We start from the raw sequence: 24,645 nt of genomic DNA, 5'->3' as shown, positions 1-24,645 counted from the left end.
CGCGGGCCGCCCTTGGTCCCCGCCGAGGGATAACTCCTGACGCTGGGGTCGGGCGGGCAACGTGTTCGATCGGAGATGGATGGACTCTCAGCCAATCAGAGACGCCAGTGAAAAGAATCCAGGTCACACAGCTTCGACGAGTGTGCGCTGCACAGCGCAAGACCGAGCACATATTTCGGGCAGCAGCGTCGCGGTCGAATGGACGCACTCGACGAGCACCGGCACCAGGGTTGACCGCCGACCGAGACATGACTCCTGTCTCCGGAGGAAGAGATGCGCGCGTATTCTTCTCCTGTCCATTCATGCCGCTGCTTCGCATCCACGCGAAAGCGCGAGTCGCTGGACAACGCGCAAGCAGCTACCGCAGCGGATTGCAGGGTCTCGCGAAGCCGCCGCCACGGCCACGTGCGAAATGGCCTCGCCTCCTCGAGCGTTCGGCTCTGGAGATTTCCTCATTCTGCTCAAAGTGCGATCTGCACCCGAAACTCTGCTGATCTCGGGCGCCGGCCGGCACCTTGCGGTTCCGGTACGCTGAACCAACGCCGGACCGTTCGCAGCCCCGAGCTCTCTCGACTCGCCGCTGCTGCTCCTCGCACAGCTGTGCCTCCTCGCTCGCGGCCGTGAGAGCTCTGCTCTGCAGGAGTCTCTAGAGGGCGTGGATCGGCGCGTCGGTGCATCGCGTACGCCTACTCGAGGCGGCACGGAGCGAGCTCTGCGATCGCCGCCTCGACGTGCGCACATCCTGTCATCTCGACGCGGCGCGCTGGAGCGGCCTGAGGTAGCGGCGCAAGGCAGAACCAGACGGTAGAAGATCAAGCTCCAGACCGGCAACCCCTCTTCCTCAGCCGTGACCCGACTGCTCGACCGTCCAGATGTCGTCGGCCCTGCCGAACCCGCCGGTCGGGGCCAATCCCTACAAATTCTATCTCGAGTTGTTGCACGACATGACTGTCCCGATGCCGTCGGACCCGAGCGGCTTTCGCGCCCGCTTGATCGTCCTCTTCATCACGACCATTCTCCTGCTCGTGACAAGCGCAGGCAACTTTGCGTTGCACGCGTGGTCCTACCGTTTGACGGGCCGACGGATCTGGTTCTTCAAGCTGGCCGAACGCGGTGATGGTGGCAGGTGTGCATAAAGACAATATTCTGTCGACAGACTTGTCTCGCTGACGACCAGTCTCGCAGGCACATCATGAGCAACCACTTCGTTCTGTGCGGCCTGGCGGGCATCGCCCTGTTTCCCGTCTTCTTCGGGAATGTCTACACCCTATACGTCGCCTGCATTTCACAGCGGGAAAGCGAGTACCACGAGGACATCTCGAAGTGGAGCTATACGATCTGGGCTCCTGTCTACGCTGCCGCGTGGTTGCTCTCGTGCGTTCAGATCCTTCAATATGCAATTTGCTATACGGCGATCTAACGTGGAGGCCAGCGCAGGTGGGCAACATTCCAGGCATACCTCCAGATCGAGAGCGGCTCTCGCACCTTCCTCCGGTCAAAAGCGGGCGGACGAGTCAAGAAGCGGAGCTGTGGGACCATGCCAGTCTGGCTCGAACACGCTCTCTTCCTCGGAGGCGGGTTGGCTGCCCTTGCAGTGCATATCGTGTGTCGCTCGTCCCTCGCTTCGTCCATGTCGAATCACGCTGATCTGCTCCATTCAGACGCTTTCGTCGGTCGGAGGCGTCGCAGCGAGCGAGATGTGGCGCCAGTATCACGTCCTCACCGACATGCTCAAGCTTGATGCGGAGCAGTGGACTGGCGGAGGGATACCAGACGATCGCCTCGGCGAGTTGATTGGGCTGCTCCGTCGATACTTCGTTGCTTCGCGCGACTTTTACAAGTGCGTTTCGGAAGCCTGGTCTTTGTGCGACCAGCTAGACTGACAAGTTGCACCCACAGTACCGCTTCGAACATGTGCATCGGCGCTGCCGTGCTTCCCGTCCTCCTCATTCTCGTCAATTTCGGCATGTTCAGCTTCGTCTGGATGATTCGCCGCACCATCAATGTCCAACTCGCTCAGCTCCCAGCCGTGCTTCACCTCGACATGACGCAAGTATCAATGGCGCAAGATCCCGTCGCAACTTGTCGGTCTCGACCGCAGTGCGACGTGCGAGACGAGCCGCTGCTCGGAGAAGGCTCGAAGCCCTCTACGGCATCATCTTCGCCTACCCTAGCGTCGCACGTCCTCGATCCGGAGTTGGCGCTTGCCACGCTCCCGCCCTTGCCTCGAGACGTCGGCCCAAACCCAGCGTTGGACAAGGGGACACCACCTGCGCCATCTCTGCAAACGCCGGCCATACCCTTCTCGCCGTCCAACACGCAGGGAGTGCAGTCCTCGCCGCGCCTCGTCACGCACGACCCAGAGACGGGCATCGAGCTGCGCTCGCCTCGACCAGTCCCGACGCGGGCGCAGGTCGTCGAGATGGCTGGCGACGTCGAGGCTGCGGCGACAGGCGCACCTGAGCAGCAGATGGCGAGTCGTATCACGGCGCTGATCAAGGCGGAGACTGAGCTTCTTGCGGTGCGTCCTTGTGCGGTCGTGTTGCTTTAGTTGCGGATTTGTCTGACGGTCCCTCCGTCTTTCGCGTGTAGATTGGTGTCACCGTCATTGTCATCGCCACGTCGCTCTCGATCTACGCCATTTGGTCGACTCCGACGCTGCGCAACTGGCGCAAGATGACTTGGTCCAAGCAGGAGGCGGTCCTCACCGTCCCGCTGTGGATTTGCACCGTCGGGCTCAGCATTGCCGAGACCGTGCACGCGTGGATCGAGTGGAAATTCGTTGTCGGGCAGTCGTGGCGTCGCGAGCGGTACGAGGCGCGCGAGCGCAAGTCGGTCGCGAGCGCTGCGCCCGTCGATGGCGGCGACCGCTCGATTTGCGGCGCGGTCGCCTCTCCTGGCGCGCGCACCACGCGTCTCGCGCCGTCTCCCGTGCACTCAAAGCAATTGCGGAGCGGGAGGACGACATTTGGGCGCGGGCTCGGGCTCAGCCTCGGCGCATCGAGCGGCGGCGTCGGGACAACCAGCGGCGAGTCGGCGCACCGCCGTGCGAGGCGCTTGTCGCATGCGCCTACCGTCAACTTTGACGGAGCGATCTCGATTGCCGTCGAGGTGACGCACAAGGAGGAGGTTGACGAGGAAGTGACGGCCCTCGGCGACGAGAGCCCGCTCGAGGTTTATGGCTCGGCGCCGATGATCATGTCGCCTTCTTTCGGTGGCAGGTCAATGCAGGGCGGGAGCGCTGACATAGATTCCGCACGGCGTAAAGAGGCGTGGGAGGATTAGACAGGGCTGTTTCGCTCCGTCCTCTGCATAGCTTCCATTCCGCAGCATTTCCGCATCCTGTTGTTCCGTATATTGTTGTCGGAGCTCACCTCGGCTGTACCCCTCCCCTCCATGTCTCCCTCTGCATCGCATTGTTCCCCCGACCTTCGCCTCCGCCAGTGACACGTGTCGCTCGCAGCTGCATGCTTGGAATGACGGCAAACGAGATGTAGTGAAACAAGATGGTACGATAGTGATGACAAGGCTGTTTCTGGCACACTGGTAGTCGTCGAGGACAGCACGGCGGGATCGGGAGTCATTCCTTCTCCTGCTGGAGGGTTCGACAGGCTCTTCACCTCTTGCCCTCGTCGGCAGCGTCATACGCCGAGTGGATGGGTCCGAGCTGTAAGTTGCCGGTGTCAGTACGGGAAGACGGATCGGACGGAGGAATTGGGCAACGCACGAGCTGCGTGACGGACCAAGTCGCAGAGGGCGGAAGGAGGGCGAAAAGTCGTCAGCTTTCTCCCGGGGTTCTCTGCGAAGGCGTTAGGAGCGCGAAGACGCACCAGCTTGGCAAGCCAGAGGGTCGGCGTAAGATGGACGCTGCACGGTGGGTGGGTCAGCGCGAAGCGAGCAAGTTAGGAGAGCGAGAAAGCGCACGGCGGGTTGCCCTTGGCCATGTCGTCGCACTCTTGCTCGTAGTTGCTCGTGCAGCTGGAGAGAGAGGGACCACATTGTCAGTGCGGCACGAGCGGCAGAGCTCAGGCCTCGAGACAGGACGCACTCGACGAGCGAGCCGATCTGCGGGTGCTTGTCGATCCACTCGAGGAAGTCGCGCGCCTCGGCGTCGTTGCCTACCTGGGCCAGCTGGAACGAGACGGCGTCGGGCGTGTAGGGCGTCTTGCCGAGAATAGCCTTACTCTCCTGGATGACCTTGACGATCTTGTCGCGCGGCTCACCCGTCGGCGCACCGTCCGTGATGATGACGATGAGCGCTGGCTTCTTGAGCGTGTTCTTCTTGACCTTCTTATAGACGAGTGGCTCGAGGATCTTGTCGCGGAGCGAGGTGCCAAGCGGGGTCGCGCGGTCAAACTTGATGCGCGAGACGAGCTCGAGCGCCTGCGACTCGGAATTGATGTTGTTGCCTTCCTTCTTGCTGTTGAGCCAGCGGATCTGTGCGGTCGGCGAGTGTCAGCTGTTTGCGGGCACAAGCCTTGACGGTCGAAAAGACGGCATAGCCGGCAACTCGGACGAGATGCGGGCCAAGCACCAGAGAAAGAGACTAAAGACTCATCAATGCCGTCCGAATCGAAAAGCCCAGCAGCAAGAGAAACCTTGCTGAGAACGAGCTTCAGGTCATCGATGCGCGACCCGTTCTCGGCGAACGCTGCGAAGCCAAGTCAGGGTCAGGTCTCGCGCCTTCGGTAGGCGAGAGGGCCAGGAGAGCGCACACATCGAGGCAGAGTCGTCACAGAGGAGCATCGTGTCGAACAAAGCGAGGCGGGCCATGTCCATGGCGATCTCGAGCGGGAGCTGCCAGTTCTGCGCAATCGTAGCGAGTGCGCCCGTCTGAGCGATGCGCTGCGCGATAGGCTGGAGGGAGCCCGGCTTGTAGAAGTGCGAGAGGTTCTGCTGATCGTCCATTCAGCACTGATCCCTCGACGGTGAGTTCCGCCGGTAAGCGCGCGCTAGCGTGCGTACCTGGTCCTTGACCCCATCCTCGAGGATGCGCAGGATCGTTGCGACATCGCGAGTCGGGTCGAACGCTGGACGGGCCGGCTGCTGCTGCGGCGGCAGGGGAGCGTACCCTCCATGCTGGGCGGGCGGCGGGCCAGGCGGAGGGGCATACCCTCCTTGCTGGCCGTACTGACCCTGCTGAGGGGGCGGCGGGGCGTAAACTGGATCAGGAGCCGACGAGTCAGTGCCCTGGCGGGATGAACGTGCCAAGCGAGCGGAACGACGGACCTTGCTGGACGTGCGCACCGGCAGGTGCCGGATACGGCGAGCCGTACTGGCCCTGGTTCGCCTGAGCGGCAGCAAGCTTGGCGGCGAGACCCTGCAGCGACCCGCGTCAGCACTTGGCCGTGTCTCCGGGACGGGACACGAGGACACGAGGACGCGCCATGTCTGGCTGAGTCGGAGCGATGAGCGGAGCGAAGTGTGCGGCGGGCGAGCGAGGCAGTAGGCAGCAAGTCCAAGAGCAACAGTAGCCCTGCAAGCGCGGTGTAGGGACGAAGAGCGAAGCAAGGAGACGGGATCGTCCCGAGTGGGGCGATCCGGATTGCACCGCCTCATTGTTCGACGCTGTACGACTCGTGCTATACGCCACAGTAACCCTCGTGAACGTTTGCCTCGCTCGCACTTTGAACCGAAAGCACGACTTGCACCGCCGCCTCGTCAATTCGCTCCCCCTTGCACCTCGGACCGTCTCTTTCGCAGCGCGAGGAGCAAGCCCGCGCGTCATAGCGGCCTGCAGTAGTCAATCTGTTCTGGCTCTGCACGCGCCAACTTAGACTAGCGCTCGGACAGCCACGCCGCGCTCAAACTTGGTTCGAAGGCGGGCAGGCGATGAAGGCAGCGCGATCCTCGGGCAAGGCGATCATCTCCGGGATGAATGGAGCACGGGTAGATCAGAGCTGGGCCGGCGGGCCCGCTTCCTTGCCGTTTCGAGGCGCTCCAAGCCTAGCCGCCGCCGTCGACCCGCCTCCTCAGCCGTCGACTTCCGCTTTCATCGCGACTCGCTCGTCGACCCGGCGTACTCGTGCTGCTATGCAATGCGCCTGTGCGTCAGCCGAGCACCGAGTGTCCTGCTTGCCGCCTCGATGGCGAAGGAGAACGGGCGCGGGCCCGCTCATCTCGCCACGGTCCACGCGCCTTCCACCTCCGGCAGGGATGGCCGGCGACCGAACTGCGCCTCGACCACGTTTGCGGGCGGGCTGCTGAATGTGTGGCAGGCACGCTCTCGGAACGGACTGCTCAATTTTCCGAGTTCGTCGAAGCTGGCGCCCAGCCAACCGCCTCGCTGCCGCTTTGCTCACCGCGTTCGAGCGGTGCGTTTGGACCGGTGGGCAAGCCCCGGGCGCCGCGAAACTCTCGGAACCTTCGCCTTTTTTCTGCTCGTGATGGCTCTTCGTATGGCTGGCAGGCGAGCGCCGCGCCCGCCGCACAGCCGCCTCCGGCTACTCCATCCTCTCTTCGCCTCTCCCCTCCTCGCTGCTATCTGCGCTTCCGCTTGTTTGCACTCTTGCTGGGCAAGACTCGATAGCGACCGTGCCGTGCACTCGAGTCGCAGGATCAGCCAGCCTCGGCGTCCCGGATCGACGCCTTCGCCTACACTCCTTTCAGCCTACCGCGCTTCCAGCTGCTGTGCAGCCCTAATCACGCCGACAAAGCATTGTCATCATGCCTCGCTGCCATGCCGGCTCGCTCGTGCCCAAGCACCTGCATGACCCGGCGCTGATCAAGCTCATGCGCTCGCCTCTGACCAGCTCGATGATCTGTACGTCTTGTCATGTCTCCTCTTCTAGCGCTAGCGGCAGAGAGCTGATCCATTCCCTGCAGCGTATGTCGCCGAGAAGACGATGGACTCGGTCAAGTGCCGCCCGCCTCCATCGCCTCTCCCGACGCCTCCGCTCACTCCCGGCGGCGACTACGCATACACCAAGAACGACGCGCTGCCGTCGCTCGAGGTCTTCATCAAGTCGATCGTGCGCAAGTCGCGCTGCCACGTACCGACGCTGCTGTGCACGTTGGTCTACCTCGAGCGCCTGCGGGAGCGGCTCCCGAGCCATGCTCGCGGCTGCCACACGACCCGGCACCGTGTCTTCCTCGCGGCACTCATCATTGCGGCCAAGTACCTCAACGGTGAGCCGCATTCTCGTTCGACTTGATTGAGCTGAAACTGATCCGATCCTGCTCGTATGACCAGACTCTTCGCCGCAGAACAAGCACTGGGTCAAGTACGCGGTGCACTTTACGGCGGCCGAGGTCAACTTGATGGAGCGCCAGCTCTTGACGATCCTCAACTTCGACCTGAGCTTCACCGAGGACGAGCTCATCTGCCTCCTCGGCCCGCTTGTCCAGCCGGCGGCGCAGGCGATCAAGCCCGAACACGCCTACCCGTCTCCGACCGAGATCGAAACGCCGACAGTGCAGGTCCCTGCTCGGTGCGACGACACGACCGCGGACGGCGTGGCGCGCCGGTTGCAGGACGACCCGCGGCGCGACGAAGTTGCGGCCCGCCGGCCGTACCGCCCTCTCGCCGAGTACGACGATGTCGAAGAGACCGAGATAGTCGACCTTGGCAAGCGCATCACGCCGGCATACTACGGTGAGGGGGGCATGCCGCCCATGTCTCGCTCCCGCATCTCGCCGCCTGCACCGTCGTCCGACTCGCTCGTCATGGCGCCGCTCGCGACCGAATCGCGTCGCCCGACTCTCCGGCAGAGTCGCTCGACGATCTCGACGGCGTCGACCAACTCGCGCGGCTCGCGGCCGCCATCCTGGTCCGACCGCGAGGACGGCCTGTCGCCCCGGAGCAGCAGCGAGTCGCTGCGGTCGTACTCGCCTCGCGCGCGCGCATCTCGGCTCTCGTCGCACTCGTCTGTCTCGACTCTCTCGTCGACGTCGTCGGGCCCGCAGACGCCTCGGACGCCTTCGCCCGTGCCGGCGCTGCCGACAGACTTCGAGTCGCTGCTCGCGTCATCGAAGAAGCAGCCGATCCACGTGGCGCCTTCGCAGGCCCCGCCCTCGCTGCTCACGTACCAGCTCGGCGGCGCCGCACCGATCTCGAGCGCACCTCCACGCGCCGTCAAGGCGTACATCCCGCCGACGCCTTCGCTCATCTACGCGTGCTCGCACGACCCGGACCTGTGGCCCCTCGTCGCCTCGACGGCGACTGCAGCGCGGGACCAGCGTCACGGCAAGGGCGAAATGCGCCTCGCCGATGCGGGCGAGCGCGAGCGCGCCGGACGCCTCGGACTTAACCTGCGCGGCGGCGCCCAGGTCTACGTTGCGCCTTGATGGCCCGACTGGCTTCATCCTTTCTCTAAGCCACGCGCAGTGTACAGACTGTCAGTTCGCGCTTTGGCTCGCACCTCCGGACGGAGCGAGTCGAGCTGCGGCTGTCTCCCTTTCTCCTCTTCCTCCATTGTTGGTTGTTCCTCCCTAGACGGGATCATGTTAGGCGTGCTCTCCTCGAGTCATTCGTTTGTAGCCTCACTCCTTTTGCCCTACCTTGTGTAGCCCGACCGCGTTCACTCGCTCGCTGCCACCGGCTCCGGAGAGAAGGTCAACCTCGCTCGTGCTGGTTTCCCGCTTCGACTTGCTCTTCGCCCCTCCGCTGCTGGTCTGAGCGTGTCTTGCTCCTCCTGTGAAACCACTCCATCGCCGCTGCGCCTCCTCCGACTCGGTGCGTGCGCTTTGACCCTGCATGACGCCCGTCCGCTTCTGACGCGTCCGCCTCGCCGTCTCTTGTCCTTCTTCCTCCTCTTCCGCTCCGCCTCGTCCTTGCCCGTGAGCCCGTGCAGACTGCTTCCGCCTCAGCACGGGCTGCCATGCTGACCCGCCTGCGCTCTTCCCGTCTCTCCCACGCCCTTCCTTGTCCGCCCCACCTCGTCGTGACTGTGCCCTCGTCCCGCTCGACCCACACCTCGTGCGACTCGCAGACCTACATCCACATCACCGTCGAAGAAACCGAGATGGCTCCGTCTCCTCAGCAACCCCACGAGCTCGTCGTCGAGGGCGACAAGGTCCTCGAGCGCACCGAGTCGGGCACCATCCTCGCCGAAAAGGTGCGCTCTCCTCGTCCGTTCTCCGAGTCTGTGCAGACCTGCTTGCAAGTCCTGCAAAAGCCTGCTGCGCTCTGTGCAGATGAGGGGCCTTTCGAGCTGACACTCGGTCGCGCTGCCACCAGGACTACGACCATGTTGTCCGCGGCTACAAGGCTGCGTCGCACAACAAGAGGTTCTCGCACGACACGCGCGAGGTACGTTGGCCGCCCTGCCCCCGCTCTGCTCGTCGACGCAGCCTGACTGTTTCCCCTTGCCGCCATCCTGTCCGTCAGTCCGCCGAACAGATGCTGCACGACCTCGAAGCGGCGCATGACGCTCAGGCGGGCGAACAGGGCGCCGACACGAAGGAGTCGGGTTCGCCGACGCATAGCAAGGCGGCCGCGTCGAGCTCGGCGCACCACACGCAGCACGCGTTTGCGAGCGACAAGGCGCACGAGGGCGAGACGCACGAAGAGGAGGTCCACAGGCACCAGTGCGTCTTAGCTGTCGGCTTCGCTGAGACCATCTCTGACTTCCCATCCCTGCAGCAAAATCGGCGGTCTCAAGGCCAACCTCCACCGCGACGATCGCTCGGAGCAGACGAAGGAGCACATTCGCCAGCAGCTGCGCGAGCTTGGCGAGGAGCCTGACGCGTAGGTCAGCTTGCTCGCGCAAGTCGGTCGTCGATGAGGGGAGGGGTTGTCCGCTTGTTCTCGAACACTTTCTCTTTCTCCGAGTTACGAGCTGTAGGTCGCGCTTATTCAGATGTACTGTAGCCTCGCATTGAAGTTCGTGCCACGTCCGAGCGCAGTGACGAACCGCAAGACTTGCGAGAAAAGGTCGGCGAACCTTTGCGGGGACGGTCTCCACTCCGAGCCTCTACCTCCTCTCAAGTGACGCACAACCTTACTCTTGCGTACTGCCATGCGTGCACTCAGCATTGCAAAGCGCGCCTGCGCTGCCGACGCCTTTCCCCGCTCACAACAATCGTTCACGCAATGTTCCGGCGGCACAAGCTCAAGCGCTCCGGACAGCAAGCCAAGCGGAAGCAATTGACCGCGTCAGCTCGTGAGCTCGAGGTTAGTGCACTGGAAGGAGCGGTCGCAACGGAGCAGGATAAACTGAGTTGAGAAGGTCAAGCGGCCCCGGGTCGCCCGACATCTTGACGCGGGAAGCAGAAAAGTCTGATGCTTCAGGACAGCTTGATAGGCTCGAAGCATTCGAGAGGAGCACGTAGGACTCGGTTGCCGGCCGTTGAAGCTGGCGGCAAGGCGGAAGAGGGAATGCCTACTCAGCAGCCGAGACGTGGGCTCGTACCCACCACCGGTGCTCAGCGCACCACGCAGGCGTACGCAAAAGAACGGGACTCAGCAGAGCCCATGCAGAAGAACCGACAGGGCGCAACAGAGCTGCAAAAAGGTATTGACGTCTGTGAGATTCGAACTCACGCCCTTTCGGACTAGCGGGTCAACAAGTAACCTTAAGCTAGCGCCTTAGACCGCTCGGCCAAAACGCCCTTGGATAGTGGTCTGGCCGAAGTGTCGTTCAGATAGTGTTATAATCTCTTCTCGCTGATGAGGGCGACTCCGCGACTCGCTGCCCGCAACTTCTCCCCTCGGCTCGCCGTGATGTCGCTCGACGCGGACAGCGACGTGCCCCGCCGCGAGCCTGCTTAGAAGCCCAGCCTTACGCGCGCGTCACGCCGCACGAAGCCAACTTGTTGCGCGCGTGACGGGACGCGTTTCCACATTCCGTCCGTTGACAACCGCGACAGCGATCTCCGAGCCGTTCATCGTCCGAATCGCTTGGTCCGCCTCCCGAATCTGCCCTTCTGGGCAGGTGCATTCCGGTCCGGCGGTTCCCCACTCGCCATGTCCTCGGCAACGACGCGTCCGCTCAGGACTTCAACGCACATTCCTCTCGCTCGTCTGCCGCTCGCTCCCTTGCTTTCTCTTGCCTGCTTTTCCTTTCTCTGGCTGCGAACCTCTTCTTCAGTATGCACTGTGCTTTGTCTGCGAGCCCCTGGAGGGCGGCTATTGCGGTTTCGACGGTCGCGCAGGTCGCGTTCGTTCACGCACACATGGTGCGTGCATCGCCCTTCCACGCCTACTCCGCTCTCGTGCTAACGTCCTGAGCACATAGTCTATCTGGTACGCCTGGCCTCGCCCGACCTGAGCTCTACTGGCGGTCGCTTCCGGCCCTCGTCCTGTCGAGCGCGCACCGCGATACCCGCTCAGGACGTCTCGCTGACGCTTGTGCGCGCGCTTCAGGCATCCGTCAATGTACGGTGTCGGCCCCGACTTCGAGTATACCATTGGCGACCCCGTCATCCCCATCGGCCCCGATGTTATGAATCAGAATGACTGGTGGTTCCGGTACGCGGGCGGAGCTTCCTCGACGATCATGAGCTGAGGCTGACAGGCCCAATGTGTCGCAGAGGACCAGAGGCGCGGGCGCTCAAGCCGCAGGACGGCGCCGTGATGGACCTTCCCGCCGGCGGAAAGGTCGACTTCGAGATCGCTTGCCAGTGTGTTGGCTTGTCTTGTTGGCCAAACCCGGCCGCCGACTGACGCGTTGGCCCCTTGACAGCGTTGACTGGACATCGTACGGGGACAAGACAACAGACCGCAATGCAGAATTGTCGGCTTGCCCCGACAATTACGGTGCGTCACATGCGATCCCGCATGAGCAAAGACAGCATACTTATGTGATCCATTGCAGGCGCTTACCACACTGGTGACCCTGATGGTCCGCTCGATGACTCATTACTGTCGGGCTGCGCTCTGGCTATCGCCGACAAGAGTGACATCGAGCAAGTCGGCTGGGACGACCTCGCCGTCTTCAGCGTCAATCACCGCTGCGTGCGCGAGAGGATCACGACGTTCGAGATCCCCGAGCGTATGCCCACCTGCACCGGCGATAACTGCGTCTGCGCCTGGCTGTGGCTGGCGAACAACGGCACCGCCAATTTCTACATGACGGCCTTCGACTGCCGAATCACCGACGTCGACAACGACCTCGCGCGCCCCCTCCTCCCGCCTGTCGACCCCGTCTTCTGTCCCGAAGACGATGCAACGTGCGAGCCTGCAGCTGGAGCGAAGCGACCACTGTACGCCTACAATGAGCCAACTAATGTGGTGTGGCAGGGCAACGACGCTCGGCCGGGGTACCACGCAAGCTGGAGCTTTCCCAATGACGGCGCTCAGAACGACATCTTCGACCTCTCGGCTGTTTCAACGACGTCGGCAACGTCGCCGCACACACGGACGACCATGACTCGGGTCCAGCCGCCTACCACGATCCCTTCCATCTCGACGTCGACGAGCGAGTCTGAATCCGAAAACACATCGGTGATTTCGACGGACCGCCCGTCCAGCTCTTCCACCGCAGGATTGTCCGCGACATCCACTCGAATCACGTCCGCGACCGTCGAAGAACCCTCCGAGACGACTACTACACGCCATCCCGCTCCAACGAGGGAGTCCACCTCGAACGAAGAGCAGATGACGACGCGCGCGTCGACTTCAAGACCCCCCCATTCTAGCTCTGCCAGCAGGGCCACGACACCCGAGCTGACTCCCTCTGCGTGCGTTGCCTCGTGTTTCTTTGTACGAGCCATCGCTGACGTGCATCTCTGCAGCACCAACGCGACCGTCTCTGCCGGACCGACCTGGACTCGCACGACTCGCACTCGCTCACGCTGGCAGGATCGTACCGAAACCCTCAGCCATGGCTCATCGCATCGCCAACCGTGGTCGCACATCTCGACAGTGGACGAAGCATTGCCAACGACCACAGCAAGTGCAACCCTCGCGCGGAACATCACATCGTCGACCGACTCGTCTCGCGACGCCGTCAGCACGGCTGCACGCAAATCGTCCTCGTCAGCTTCCTCTTCGACCTCGTCAGCTCCCTTATCGAGCTCAAGCTCGACCGCTGCACCCACGCTCAACCTGCTCGGGGCTTTCGAGATCATCGACCAGCTCCTGCCCATCTTCCGGGAGGAGAAGCTCGGCGACCCGGCAGGGGCGCTCAAGCTGGCTTTGCCTGGCCATGAGCGTCGCAGTCTGAACCGAACGGTCGTCAAGCAGTGGTCCGAGGAGAATGCCGGCCTGCGATTGCCGCTGCCTGTGACGCTCGTCCTTCTCGCACCGCTCGCGCTTCTCCCCATATTCGCTTAGAGCGTTGTCTCACAGCTCGGTTGTACAGTCATTCGCATCAGTATTTACTCTCGCACAAGCAGTACCCCTTCGTTCACAGTCATCGCAATCGCACAGAGCAGGTCCTCTCGCACGTCTGGAAGCGCACACTTTGTACGGTTCTTGTCTATGTTGCAAGGGTGTCACCCCTCTATGCCCCACTTGCCAACCTCTTCCATCGCTCCCCGCCCTCCGCGCGCCACAACGTCGCTCTGCACAAGCTCGCCGATCATCTCCCACGGGTCCCGCCCGCCGCCCCACCGGAGCACGCCCTGCTTGAGCTCCTCTCCGCGCTCGCGCGAGAGCGGGTTGGCGGCAAACTTTTCGGCAAACACGTGCGCTGCGATGGCGCGGTCGAACAGGTACGAATAGTACGTCGCGCCGTACCCGAACAGGTGGCCGAATTGAGTCTGCCAGGCGGTCCCAGCGGGGTAGGGGATGACGTGGTACCGCTTCTGCACCTCGGCGAGCGCTGCCGTCGAGTCGAGCGAGTCACCGACGGATGCCGAGTGGTACGACTGGTCGAGGGCGGCCATCATGATCTGCGACGAAGTCTCGAGCGCCGAGAAGCGCGAGCGCTCCTTGAGCAGCGCAGAGAAGACCGAGTCGGGGAGAGGATGGCCCGTGTTGTAGTGCTTGGCCGAGAGGGCGATGACGGAGGGCGAGGTGACAAAGTGTTCCATGAGGACCGAGGGGAACTCGACAAAGTCGGTTGCGCACCGCGTGCCGGCGACGTTGTGGTACTCGCTGCGGCCGATCATCGCTGTTGTGAAGCCGGGTCAGTTGTGGGTAAAATTCAAGAGACGCCGAAGGAAACGCACAGTGAATCGCATGCCCCATCTCGTGGTGCAGCGTCTCGACCTCGTGCCACTGCAAGAAGGCAGGCGCGCCGCTCGCCTCATTCGACCCAAAGGCGCACACGAGGACGACGACGGGCTCCTGGTGCTTGCCCTCGCGCCCGCGCCACTCGACCGGCTCGACGACGAGGCCCTGCTCGAGCTCTGCGCGCTCGACGCGCACGCCGTCGACCTCTGCCCACGCCTGCCCGGCAAAGTCGCCCTCGGCGTCGTCGTCGTCGATGCGGCGCGAGCACCGGACGGTGTAGTGCGCCGCGCCGGGCGCCTTGCCCTCGCGCGCCGAGAGGTCGCAGTAGATGGTGCCGATGCGGCCCTCGTCCTCGTCGACGACGCGCAGCTTGCGCACGCCCGGCGCCCACACCTCGCCCGGCTGGACGTCCTCGACCTCGAAGCGGATGCCGTACAGCGCGGTGAAGAGGCGCGACAGGCCGGCAAAGACGGTGCCGACCGAGAAGAAGGGCGACACGTCCGGGAGCGGGCTCGCCGACTCGCTCGTCGCGCTCAGGTCGGTGTAGAAATCGCGGTCCCACGCCTCGATCACGCGCGCGTCGTCCCGCCCGCGCCCGCCGCCGTCGCCCGTGCGCGCGAGGTGCGCGGCTTTGGCGCGCCGGAGCACGTCGAGGTCCTTTTGCGCGCGCGGGCGGTTGTGGCGCTCGAGCGCGTCGAGGAACCCCTGCACGGCCTCGGGCGTCTGCGCCATCTTGTCCTCGAGCGCGACGGCGGCCCAGCTCGAGCGGCCGACGAGGCGCGCGAGCTGCGCGCGCGCGACGAGCAGCGACTCGAGCGTCTCGACGTGCGACGCTGGCGCCGAGTGCGAGGCGACGTAGAGCTCGCGGCGCAGCGCCGACGACGGGTGGTGCCGCGCGAGGATGCGGCCCTCCCAGCTCGTCGCGTCGACGTAGACGTCCTGCTGCGACTCGGGGACGTCGCTCAGGAGCCGCCGCGCCATCGAGGCGCCGAACGCGCGCTCGAGCTCTTTGCGAGCGACCTTGACGGGCTCGCGCGCGTCCGGATCCGAGGCGTTCTGCAGGAAGCGCCGGCCGAGCTGGAGGATGGCGGTCGAGAGCGAGACAAACTCGGCCCGCTGCTCGGGCGGGAGGTGAATGCCCGACTTTTCAAAATCACGCAAGAAAGGTGTCGCGACGGCAAAGGCGGCAAAGAGGGCGGGCGACTTTTGCGGCGTTTCGGGCGGGAGGAGCGAGTGGAGCGATTTCAGGCCCTGGTTGTGGTGGGCACGCTGAGTCAATCCAGCTGCTTTGCAGTACAAGCCAGAAGCTCTGAACGCACCTCGTAGAGCCCGACGTGCGTGTTCAGCTCGTTCATGTACTCGCACAGCTGCTCGTACGCCGCATTCGCGCCCTCGACCCACTCTGCCTCGGGGTGCACATTGCGCACGAGCTCGGCGAGGTCGATCACGCCGCACAGGAGGTCACTCAGGCGGTCGAGGTTCTTGACGCGGTCGAGGAACGCGCGCTCGGCGGCGTCGAGCGAGTGCGGCGCGGGCGCGGGGCGGCACAGCCGGTCGACGAGGACTTTGGCGCGCAGCGTCGTGCGGTGCGCGAGGAGGGGAAAGTCGGACGGGTGGAGGAGCGCGGGCTGGGCGAATAGACCCGTCGGCGAGGCGGACGAGGGCGACGAGGTGTAGGACGAAGTGGGCGTGTCGAACGCCTGGTGCAGGATCTTGTCGCTGGGCGAGGGCGGCGGCTGCGAGGGCACGGCTTGCTCGTACGCCCTCGCGGCAGTGCTCAGCCCGCACGAGCATGGCGGCGCAGGCAGGGGCGCCGCACGGGGACGAGGAGAGGGTGCGAGTCGCCGCCGTCCGGCGCGGAAGAGGGCCGACCGAAGCATTCTGCAGGCACAGAGCGTCAGCCACGAGTCTCGACACGGCTGACTGCACCGCACGGAGACGAGAGTGCGGGACTTTACCCCCGCACCCGAGTCGCCGAGTCTCTCACAGCAGCTGCATGGCGCGGCAGGACGTACCTCGGCTTCGAGCAGGCTTCTCTGAGACGGAGGCGCAGCACACGAACCCGAAAGAGCGGAAGCGAGACGAGCGAGCGAACGAGTCGGAGCGAGAAGTGCGTGGGGTGCACCGGCGAGCAGGCGGGGGTCCTTCCTGCGCTTCCCTGAAGCGAGCCGCTGCTTCTTCATTCTGTAATGAGCACACCGATGCACAGAAAGCCGAAAGGAGCGCGAGTCGCGTTGTGGGGACCGCTTCCAACCACTTGCTTCCGCTCACCCTCCTCGAGCATCTCCCTGTACCGTGAACACAGCTCTAGGCAGTACGCGCCCTCTCCTCGAAAGTGCTCGACAGCTCCAGCATGCGCAGTACCGAGCCGCCAAGACAGGACCAGTGGACTCGGAAATCTCCCGGGGAACGAGGATTGCACAACACAGCGAGTACGGAAGAGGCCGTGCGAGTGGCTCAGTCCTCCTCCTCCTCCTCGTCCGCGCCCTCACCGTTGCCAGCAGCAGCAGCCGCGGCAGCAGCGCGCTTGCGCTTGACGCGGCCGGGGCGGGCACCGCCGTACGGCGAGGTGAGCGAGAAGTCGATGTGCTGTAGCGGGCGCCGAGGGACGGGAACGGCGGAAGGGCGCGGGGGGTGGCGTGGTCGGCGAGTTGAAGAGGCACGTAGGTGACGAGTGTACCGAGAGAGAGGGTTGAGGCGACGCGGGAAGAAGCGGGGTCAGGAGGGGAGGAGAGGAAAGGAGGCGGAGGGAGAGTCACGGCATGGTCAGCGTCCGGATCGACCCCACGAGAGCACAGTAGAGTAGACGCACCTTCTGCGAGTCGAGGCGGACGACGAACGAGGGAACGTTGACGATCTGCTTGCCGACACTGTAGCGCGCAAGGGAGCCGGCGTCAGCCCCGCCTCACTCGTGCCAACCACGAGAAGAGGAGACGCACCGGATGTGGCGCTGGCGGATGAGGACGCGAGCGTGGTGGATCGACTTGGCGAGGCCGCTCTTGAAGACCTGGGTCTGGAGGCGGCGCTCGAGGAAGTCCTCGACCTTGAGCGCGAGCACGTAATCGAGGCGCATGCGCTGCTCGTCGAGCACGCCGATGCGGATGAGACTGCAGAGACACGGGCGCAGAGCGTGAGCATTGTTGCAGGGAAAGGCGGGAGCGCGGGGGACGACGAGACGCACCGGCGGATCAAGGCGTTACCCTCGAAGAGACGCTTGGGGTCCTTCTCGTCGAGCTTGAGGAGCTCACGAGCAGCACGGCGGATCTTGGAGAGGATGAGGGCGATCCTCCAGATCTCGTGCTTGTTCTTGAGACCGTACTCGCCCGCGAGCTTGAGCTCGGCGTCGAGGCGGGCCGACTCGAACGGGCGGCGAGGGACCTAGAGGGTACGGACAGCGGAAAAGAGTCAGCATGATCGAGTCCTGGCAGGCGGCGCTCGTGGTTGCGAGGGAGGCGCGGGCGAGTCGAGGCGGGATGCGACGCGAGAGCTGCGGCAGAGCGCGGACGAGGCGATCCCCGCCGCGCCGCGCCGACCACGCCTCTCCAGGCCGCGCGAATCCGCCCGTACGCCCTGCACCCGTGCATGCTCCGTTTCCCGCCCCAAGCCTGCCCGCCAGCGGGGCCGTGCGAGCGGTGCGCGTGCGCCGTCAATTTTCGCGGCACACCGGCCGACAACCGCGACGGCGCCTCGTGCAGGCCGGCTGGCGCGTGCTGGCGCCGTATGCGAGGATTCAAACGGTGCAGGCGAATGCACGAGCGCAGGCGGGGCGGGGGAAGGGGACTTTTTCGAGCAGGTGCACGGCGGCTCGTCCTTCTCGACGAGCTCGCGGCTCGACAGCAACGCTGGAGGTGGCTGAAGTTCACCTTGTACACCTTGCTATGGTTCTGTGTGGTACTGGAGGTCAGCTGGAGGCTCTGCGAGGCGCGGGAGGCGAGGACTTGCCCTCGGGGCGATAGCCATGGCGGAGTCGACGGAGGGAAAGGGGCGAGCGCGCGCCCGCGCACCCTCGACCTCCGCCCCGCCCTCGCTCCTCTCCCGCGCAGTAGCTCGCACAGGCTGGCCAGCAGCACCCTGCACCCGCCAGCCAGGCGAACCGCGCCGTCCTGCCGCTTCTCCCGGTCCTCGGCGGCATCGTGGCTCCGTGCTCAACGCCTGCTCCTTCTCTTGCTGCGTCTCGCGTCTGCCACTCGCACAGTCTCGCTGGCAGAGCCACAGCATGGGCGCGAGTTGGACTGAGCGTCTACCGGTTCCCGTGTCGCGCTTCATCCGCTGCTCCGCCTCACTCTCGACTTGTCGTTGCCGTCTCCATGGCGACAACGTCTCCACGCCTGTTCCATACCCGAGTGAGTGAGCTACAGCTTGCTTTGCGGAGTCCGCGCAATGTTGTCCAGCTGCGGCCCGGTGCCGCGCGTGATGTGCTCCTGTCTTGCCCCGCCTGGCGCTTTCTGTCCTGTGCCATTCCCTCCCGCCGTCCTCGCTGCGAGGCAAAGAAGCCACGAGCGTTGGTGGGCGTCTCTTCTTGACGATCTCTAGGTGGCAGAGGGTTCGCCGGTCCAACGTGTCCGCGTGGCGAGACGAGCATGTCGCATGCTTGAGCACACATGAGCGCGCCCGCGCTCACCCTCGCTACAAACCGGGCCGCTGCTAGCATGCAACGACTCGTCCAACAGCCGAGTCGAATGCGCGCGCGCTCCACTGCTGCTGTCGTTCTGGTACCGACTCGTGCCGTCCATACATTGACAGGCGTGATGGATCGCACGAGACGGAGGAAAACTTTCGGCTCTCGGTGCGGCGGTTCCGAGGGAGTGGTGGGCGTACAGACGTCCACCAGGAGCAGTAGAAAAAGGCATGCGCGGTTCAGCGAGTCACCCGGACGAGTGTGCCAGAGCCTGAGACACGAGAGCAGGCCGTGAGCGAGAGGAGCGAGAAGTGAGCGGGGGACTCGGGGTGCGTGCGAGCGCAGTGCCAGAGTACAGAATGCGGCAGTCTGGCTCTATGCAGAGTACACAAGAAGAGTCGTGTGTGTGCGGAGGGCTGTGGGCGAGGCGAGGCGGCGACTGCCTCGTTGCTCCGCCGCAGCGCGCTCGACTCGCCCGCGAACGCGCGAGAAGTGCGCCAGTGCTCTGCGAGCCCCGTGCTCCCGCTCCCGTCCACCGACTCCTGTGCCCGCGCTCCCCGCCCCGCACCCGCGTTCGTGCGCCCAACCACCGCGCCGCCCTCGATGCCCGCCCAGGCCGCCCTCGCCGCAGCCCAGGCCGCGGCAAAGGCGAAAAAGAACAAGAAGCGCAAGGGCAAAAAGCAGCAGGCAGAACCCACCCACCCGGGCGACCCCGCCGCCGCCCTCGCCGCCGCTCCTCCTCCCGCTCGCCCCGGCAACGACCACGACGACGACGACGACGACGACGGCCCCGACGACGACCTCGCGCCTCTCGAGGACGTCGACGGCGCACAGCCGCATCCCCAGCAGCACGGGCAGGGTTACGCGTACGCCCACCCCTCGGCGACGCCCTCCGACCTCCTCTCGACCGCGAGCGACCTGTACCGCCAGATCGAGGCCGCCGCCGCTTCCGCCCTCTCGAGCCACCCGTCCTTTGCTGCCAGCTTCCCGCAGGCACAGCAGCAGGGCGGCCAGCAGCACCAGCAGCACCACCCGCACCCGACCGCCGCTGCTGCTGCCGCCACCGCCGCCGACGACGCCTACTGGACCTCGCTCCCGCAGCACCTCCGCCAGTTCATCCGCTCGGCCCTCCCGCTCGCAGCAGGCTGGACCACCGGCCCCAACGGTCAGCCCATCCCCGCGACCGGCGCAGGCGCGAACGGCGCTGCTGCTGCCGCCGCCGCTGCCATCCCGCTCGGCGGCGCCGCCGGTGCCGGGGCGCTCCCGCCGCTCACGCACGACCAGCTCTCGTCTGCCGCCGCACAGCTCGCGCAGATGGTCCAGAGCAACTGGGGCCAGTTCGGGCTCGGGCCCATCCCGCCCGGCGCACCCGGCGCACCCGCAGCTGCTGCCGCGCCGCGCCAGGCCAACGGCGCCGTCCCGCCCGCTCAGCAGCAGCAGCAGCAGCAGGGTGCCGCCGCGACCATCAGCCTCGGGTCGTTCCCCGTGGGGATGCCGACGCGCGAGCAGATGGAGGAGGCGATCGGGTCCATCGGGGGCCAGTTTGCCGGCGGCGAGTTCACCTGGTCTGACCTCGGCACCGCCGCGCGCGCCTTCCCCACCCCGGCGCCCGCCCCCGGGGCGCCCGGGCACGACGACGGCGCGCACCACGCGCTCCTCGACGAGACGGAGGACGACGAGCCCGCGGCGGCGGGTGACGGCGCGGGCGGAGCGAGCGCCGCGGCCAAGAAGAAGAACAAGAAGAAGAAGCGCAAGGAGCGCGAGCGCGCCGCGGCAGCGGCGGCTGCGGCGGCGGCGGCAGGTGCAGCGGCCGCGGCGGCTCAGCACCACCATCAACAGCAGCAGCAGCAGCACGCGGCGCAGCTCCAAGCGCAACAGCAGCAGCAGCAGCAGCAGCAGCAGCAGGTGCAAGCTCAGCAGGCAGCACGACTCGCGACACCGGGTGCGCCCAAGCCCCCGTCCATGCCCGCCCCGCCCGGCGCCTACCCCTCCGCCTCGCCCGCACACACGCCCGTCGCGCGCACAGGCGCCTCGCCCGCCGTGCACGGCGCAGCAGTGCACGGGCACGCGAACGGGACGAACGCGAACGCGCAGGCGGGCCCGTCGAGCGAGCGGGACCGGATCCGCGACTTTTGGCTCGGCCTCGAGGAGAAGGACCGCAGGGCGCTCGTAAAGGTCGAGAAGGAGGCCGTGCTCAAAAAGATGAAGCAGGCCATGAGCGGGTCGGCGGGCACGGGCGCGTGCAGCTGCGGCGTGTGCGGGCGCAAGCGGTGCGCTGTCGCTTCCCTCCCTTTCTGTCTGTGAGCGCGAGGTTGCTGACTTTGCACATGTTCTAACAGAACCGCAATTGAGTCGGAGCTGTCGTCGCTGTACGACGCCTACTACGACGAGCTCGAGTCGTACGCGCTGCACCAGCAGCGCTACGCCTCTCTCCCGCCGGGCACGATCCCGCCGCCTCCCGGCCCCGGCCCCTTCCCCGGCTCGGTCGACGCCTCGGCGATCCCCGCCACCCCTCCAGCAGACGGCGCGCAGCCGCCCGGATCCGGCGGCGCCGCGACAGGCGGCGGCGGGCCCAACAAGCCCGCGCGCGAACGCGTCGTCAAGCCGACGCGGGACCACAAGAACGTGCGGCCGGCGGCCAAGAAGGCCGCGCCGCGCCATGCGCCGCCAGCTGCGAACCACGCGCCGCCCCCCGCCGCCGCCGCGGCGGCGGTCCCGCCTGTCCCGCCGGCGGGGAGGGACGCACATCACCACCACCAGCACCATGGCGCGAACCCGGGGCATGGCGAGCCGGGGCACACGCACTCGCCGAGCTGCCCGCATCACCCGCATCACCACGGCGCGGGCAACGACGCGAGGCAGAAGAACAAGGCGGCGGTCGTGCATCCGGAGGAGCCGGACGAGGACGAGTACGACGAGGATGAAGAAGGCGAGTACGATGAGGACGAAGAGGGCGACGATGGAGAGGGAGAGTACGACGACGAGGAGGACGAGGACGAGGATGACGAGGAGGTGCGTTTGCGGTCGTCTCGATGTTGCGACCGGCGGGATTGACCCTGCGTGCCACGCGCGCAGTACGACGACGAGGACTCGCTCGGCCCAAACGACGACCAGCCTGCCCCGGCGCGCAAGTCGCGTCGCGGCGGTGCCGACGGCGAGGGCGACTTCTTCGGGTTTGGCCGCAGCTTGACCGTCAAGGGTGAGTCTCTTCACCTCCTGCGTTCACTCGCTTCTTCCTTCCGCTTGTGCTTTTCTCGCTTTCGAACAACCCCACTGAGCTGATGCGCCCTTGCTCTTTTCGCCATGCTCTGCGCACCCTCCCAGAAGGGATCCTCACCGTCGCCGACGAGCTCCTCCAGAACAACGGGCAAAAGTTCCTCGAGATGATGGAGACGCTCGCCGACAAGCGGGTGCGCCGCGATCGCGAGGCCGCCGAGGCCTTTGACGACGATCAGAGCCCGGAGGAGCGCAGCGACGAGGGGGACTACGAGTGCGTCTCTACCTCTTTTCACCTGTCCGCGGTTCTCAGACTGACTCGCCCGCCTTGCGTGCGTGCCGTAGCGACGAGGACGACGACGCATCGGACGCCTCGGACGACGAGCCCCTGACGGAGCAGGAGCGCATCGAAGAAGGGCGGCGCATGTTCCAGATCTTCGCCGCGCGCATGTTTGAGCAGCGCGTCCTCACGGCCTACCGCGAGGAGGTCGCCGCCGAGAAGCAGAACCAGCTCCTGCGTGAGATCGAGGCCGAGCAGCGACTTGCCGAGGAGCGCGAGGCCAAGAAGGCCAAGGAGGCGCAGAAGAAGAAGGACAAGAAGAAGTGCGTCGCGAGCAAGTCCCTTCTACCGTTAGCTGTTGGGGCCTGACGCGCTTGTTTCACAGGGCCGAGAAGCTCAAGAAGGAGGAGGAGCGCCTCCGCAAGGAGGCCGAGCGCGAGGCTGCCGACCTCGCCGCCAAGCAGGCCGAAGAGGCCCGCCTCGAAGCCGAGCGCGCACGCAACGAGGAGCAGCGCCTCAAGCGCGAGGCCGAGCGGCGCGCGCGCGACGAGGAGAAGGCCCGCCGCGAGGAGCGCGCCCGCCTCGCACGCGAGGAGGAGCGCGTCAAGAAGGAGGAGAAGGCGCGGCTTGCTCGCGAGGCCAAGGCCCAGGCCGAGAAGGAGGCGCGCGAGAAGAAGCAGCGCGACGAGGCCGAGCGCAAGCAGCGCGAAGCGGCCGAGCGCAAGGAGCGCGAGGAGCGCGAGGAACGCGAACGCCGCGAGCGCGAGCAGCGCGAGCGTGACGACAAGGAGCGCAAGGCCCGCGAGGCTGCTGAGCGCAAGGCCAAGGAGGAGAAGGAGCGCGCCGACAAGGCTGCGGCTGCAGCCGCTGCTGCTGCCAAAGCCAAGCAGCAGGCCGCCGCAACGCCCAAGTCGCCCGTCAACCACCGCGCGTCCGCTCCCGGCAAGCAGCCGCAGTCCATCCCGGGTCTGCCCAAGCCGCCCATGTCGAACAACGTCAAGTCGCCTCCCGCCGTGCCCGGTCAGCCGGGCCACGGTCGCCAGCAGCCTTCGTCGTTCCCGCCCGGCGTCATCCCGCGCCAGCCGTCCATGTCTGGCCCGTCCTCGTCGCCCGCGCAGCCTCCGCAGGGACCGCGTCAAGCCGGCCTGCCCGGGCAGGGTCCGCCGCCCATGCCCTCGTACGCTCAGCAGCGCCCGCCTTCGCAGCCCAACGGCCTCGCGCCCGGCCAGCAGCGCATGTTCTCGCCACCGCCTCATCCGATGGGTCTTCCCGGCCAGCAGGGTTTCGGCAACATTGGCATGCCGCCGTCCTTCATCTCGCCTCCGCCGTCTTCGGCTGCGCCGCCGCATATCTCGCCGAGCCTCGGCCGCGCGGGTGCACCCATCGGCCCGCCTCCGCCTTCAAACGCCGGACCTGCGCCCTCTCAGTCCGGCTTGCGCTCCCCGCCGCCGCCGCAGGCGTCGAACGGCCTTTCGCTCGGCCAGTCGCCGCTCGCGCCGCCCGGCCCGCAGCAGCAGCCGCTGACAAGCCCGCGCCCGGTCAACGTCGCGCCCATCGGCAGCGCCATCGGGCGCCCAGCGTCGACCGTCTCGAACAGCACGCGCTCGTCGTCGCCGCCGTCGCGCATCTTTGGCTCGTCGGCGCTGCACGAGGACGACGAGATTGTCGTCCCGCCGCCCCGCGCGTCCATCTCGTCTGCGCCGATCGGCAGCGGCGCGACGGCGCCCTCTGCGGCCGCCGCGGTCGACTGGGGCTCGCCGTTCGCCGCTGGCGGGTCGTCGAGCATCTGGGGCTCGGCAGGCGGCAGCGGTGCGGGGTCGGCGCTCGCGTCGACGCCGTCGTCGGTCGTGCCGCCTCCACCGCCGATGCTCGACCGGCAGTCGATCCTTCGCGACCGGAGCAAGGTGGCGTTCCTCAAGCTGCACGAGCTCGCGGGGACGCCGAGCAGCGTCCCGCTGCCGATCAACGACATCCACAAGGCGCTCGCGATTCTGTGGCAGGACAGCGCGGGCGTCGACGTGCGCGAGCTCGTGGAGTCGATGCTCGTCCCGGGCAACTCGCTCAACGGCGGCGGCAGCTGGGCGTGGTCGACGGGCGACGACGGCGCCGTCCTTGCGTCGTTCAGCTCGTAGCCTCCTCTCCCCTCCCCTGATTCTCTCCTCTCCTTGCAATTCTCTTCTGTGTGCATCCTGTCTCCCTGCACTGAAAGTAGCTCGCGGGAACGAGGCGAGAGTTCGGTCGGCCTCTGTTCTTCCTCGGCAATCTCGCCGCTCTCGCTCGCGGCCCTCTTTGCAGTCGATCGCGCCTGCACGAGCTCAACGACGGTGTTCTCGAGCGACTGCACCCGTGCGAAGCCCTCGTGCGCCGTGTGCTGCACCTTGCGAGCGCATCTTCGGACTCGCTCTGGGAGCTCTCCGAGTGTCCGTCGAGCCGCGTCCATCTTTGCGCTTATCTGCAGGCGAAGCGAGCTCC

The 24,645-nt window shown here is 65.9% G+C and overlaps 8 protein-coding genes across 8 annotated transcripts; 5 read left to right on the top strand and 3 right to left on the bottom strand.

Moving 5' to 3' along the window:
* Positions 1–872: 872 nt before the first annotated feature.
* Positions 873–3,285, top strand: JCM10292_002980 (uncharacterized protein; the record flags this gene model as incomplete). Its single annotated transcript, XM_076650412.1, has 6 exons — positions 873–1,126; positions 1,186–1,374; positions 1,438–1,603; positions 1,662–1,840; positions 1,900–2,521; positions 2,593–3,285. 6 exons carry the CDS (start codon positions 873–875, stop codon positions 3,283–3,285), a joined length of 2,103 nt encoding a protein of 700 aa, XP_076504055.1.
* Positions 3,286–3,616: 331 nt separating this feature from the next.
* JCM10292_002979 (uncharacterized protein) lies at positions 3,617–5,389 on the bottom strand (the record flags this gene model as incomplete). Its single annotated transcript, XM_076650411.1, has 9 exons — positions 3,617–3,667; positions 3,831–3,867; positions 3,925–3,978; positions 4,049–4,437; positions 4,548–4,651; positions 4,716–4,893; positions 4,966–5,162; positions 5,230–5,320; positions 5,375–5,389. The coding sequence occupies 9 exons, from the start codon at positions 5,387–5,389 to the stop codon at positions 3,617–3,619; spliced, it is 1,116 nt and encodes a 371-aa protein (XP_076504054.1).
* Positions 5,390–6,666: 1,277 nt separating this feature from the next.
* On the top strand, positions 6,667–8,286 carry JCM10292_002978 (uncharacterized protein; the record flags this gene model as incomplete). The annotated part of the gene is made up of 3 exons (XM_076650410.1): positions 6,667–6,763; positions 6,826–7,128; positions 7,193–8,286. 3 exons carry the CDS (start codon positions 6,667–6,669, stop codon positions 8,284–8,286), a joined length of 1,494 nt encoding a protein of 497 aa, XP_076504053.1.
* A 533-nt stretch (positions 8,287–8,819) lies between these two features.
* Positions 8,820–9,692, top strand: JCM10292_002977 (Con-6 family protein; the record flags this gene model as incomplete). Its single annotated transcript, XM_076650409.1, has 4 exons — positions 8,820–9,056; positions 9,179–9,250; positions 9,329–9,528; positions 9,584–9,692. The coding sequence occupies 4 exons, from the start codon at positions 8,820–8,822 to the stop codon at positions 9,690–9,692; spliced, it is 618 nt and encodes a 205-aa protein (XP_076504052.1).
* Positions 9,693–11,031: 1,339 nt separating this feature from the next.
* On the top strand, positions 11,032–13,216 carry JCM10292_002976 (uncharacterized protein; the record flags this gene model as incomplete). The annotated part of the gene is made up of 7 exons (XM_076650408.1): positions 11,032–11,118; positions 11,178–11,185; positions 11,306–11,410; positions 11,473–11,562; positions 11,625–11,698; positions 11,757–12,453; positions 12,676–13,216. 7 exons carry the CDS (start codon positions 11,032–11,034, stop codon positions 13,214–13,216), a joined length of 1,602 nt encoding a protein of 533 aa, XP_076504051.1.
* A 161-nt stretch (positions 13,217–13,377) lies between these two features.
* On the bottom strand, positions 13,378–16,057 carry OCT1 (metalloendopeptidase; the record flags this gene model as incomplete). The annotated part of the gene is made up of 4 exons (XM_076650407.1): positions 13,378–13,997; positions 14,056–15,310; positions 15,379–15,940; positions 16,047–16,057. The coding sequence occupies 4 exons, from the start codon at positions 16,055–16,057 to the stop codon at positions 13,378–13,380; spliced, it is 2,448 nt and encodes an 815-aa protein (XP_076504050.1).
* A 459-nt stretch (positions 16,058–16,516) lies between these two features.
* Positions 16,517–18,019, bottom strand: JCM10292_002974 (uncharacterized protein; the record flags this gene model as incomplete). The annotated part of the gene is made up of 6 exons (XM_076650406.1): positions 16,517–16,648; positions 16,872–16,929; positions 16,999–17,166; positions 17,241–17,437; positions 17,593–17,759; positions 17,998–18,019. The coding sequence occupies 6 exons, from the start codon at positions 18,017–18,019 to the stop codon at positions 16,517–16,519; spliced, it is 744 nt and encodes a 247-aa protein (XP_076504049.1).
* A 1,261-nt stretch (positions 18,020–19,280) lies between these two features.
* On the top strand, positions 19,281–24,305 carry JCM10292_002973 (uncharacterized protein; the record flags this gene model as incomplete). The annotated part of the gene is made up of 6 exons (XM_076650405.1): positions 19,281–20,947; positions 21,017–21,689; positions 21,753–21,876; positions 22,002–22,167; positions 22,239–22,496; positions 22,559–24,305. The coding sequence occupies 6 exons, from the start codon at positions 19,281–19,283 to the stop codon at positions 24,303–24,305; spliced, it is 4,635 nt and encodes a 1,544-aa protein (XP_076504048.1).
* Between the last annotated feature and the right edge of the window lie 340 nt (positions 24,306–24,645).

This window comes from Rhodotorula paludigena (assembly GCF_050403205.1).
Source record: "Rhodotorula paludigena JCM10292 DNA, Rt_paludigena_JCM10292v1_ctg35, whole genome shotgun sequence".
In the NCBI taxonomy this organism is placed as follows: Eukaryota; Fungi; Basidiomycota; class Microbotryomycetes; order Sporidiobolales; family Sporidiobolaceae; genus Rhodotorula; species Rhodotorula paludigena.
This window is presented reverse-complemented; position numbering and strand designations above follow the sequence as displayed.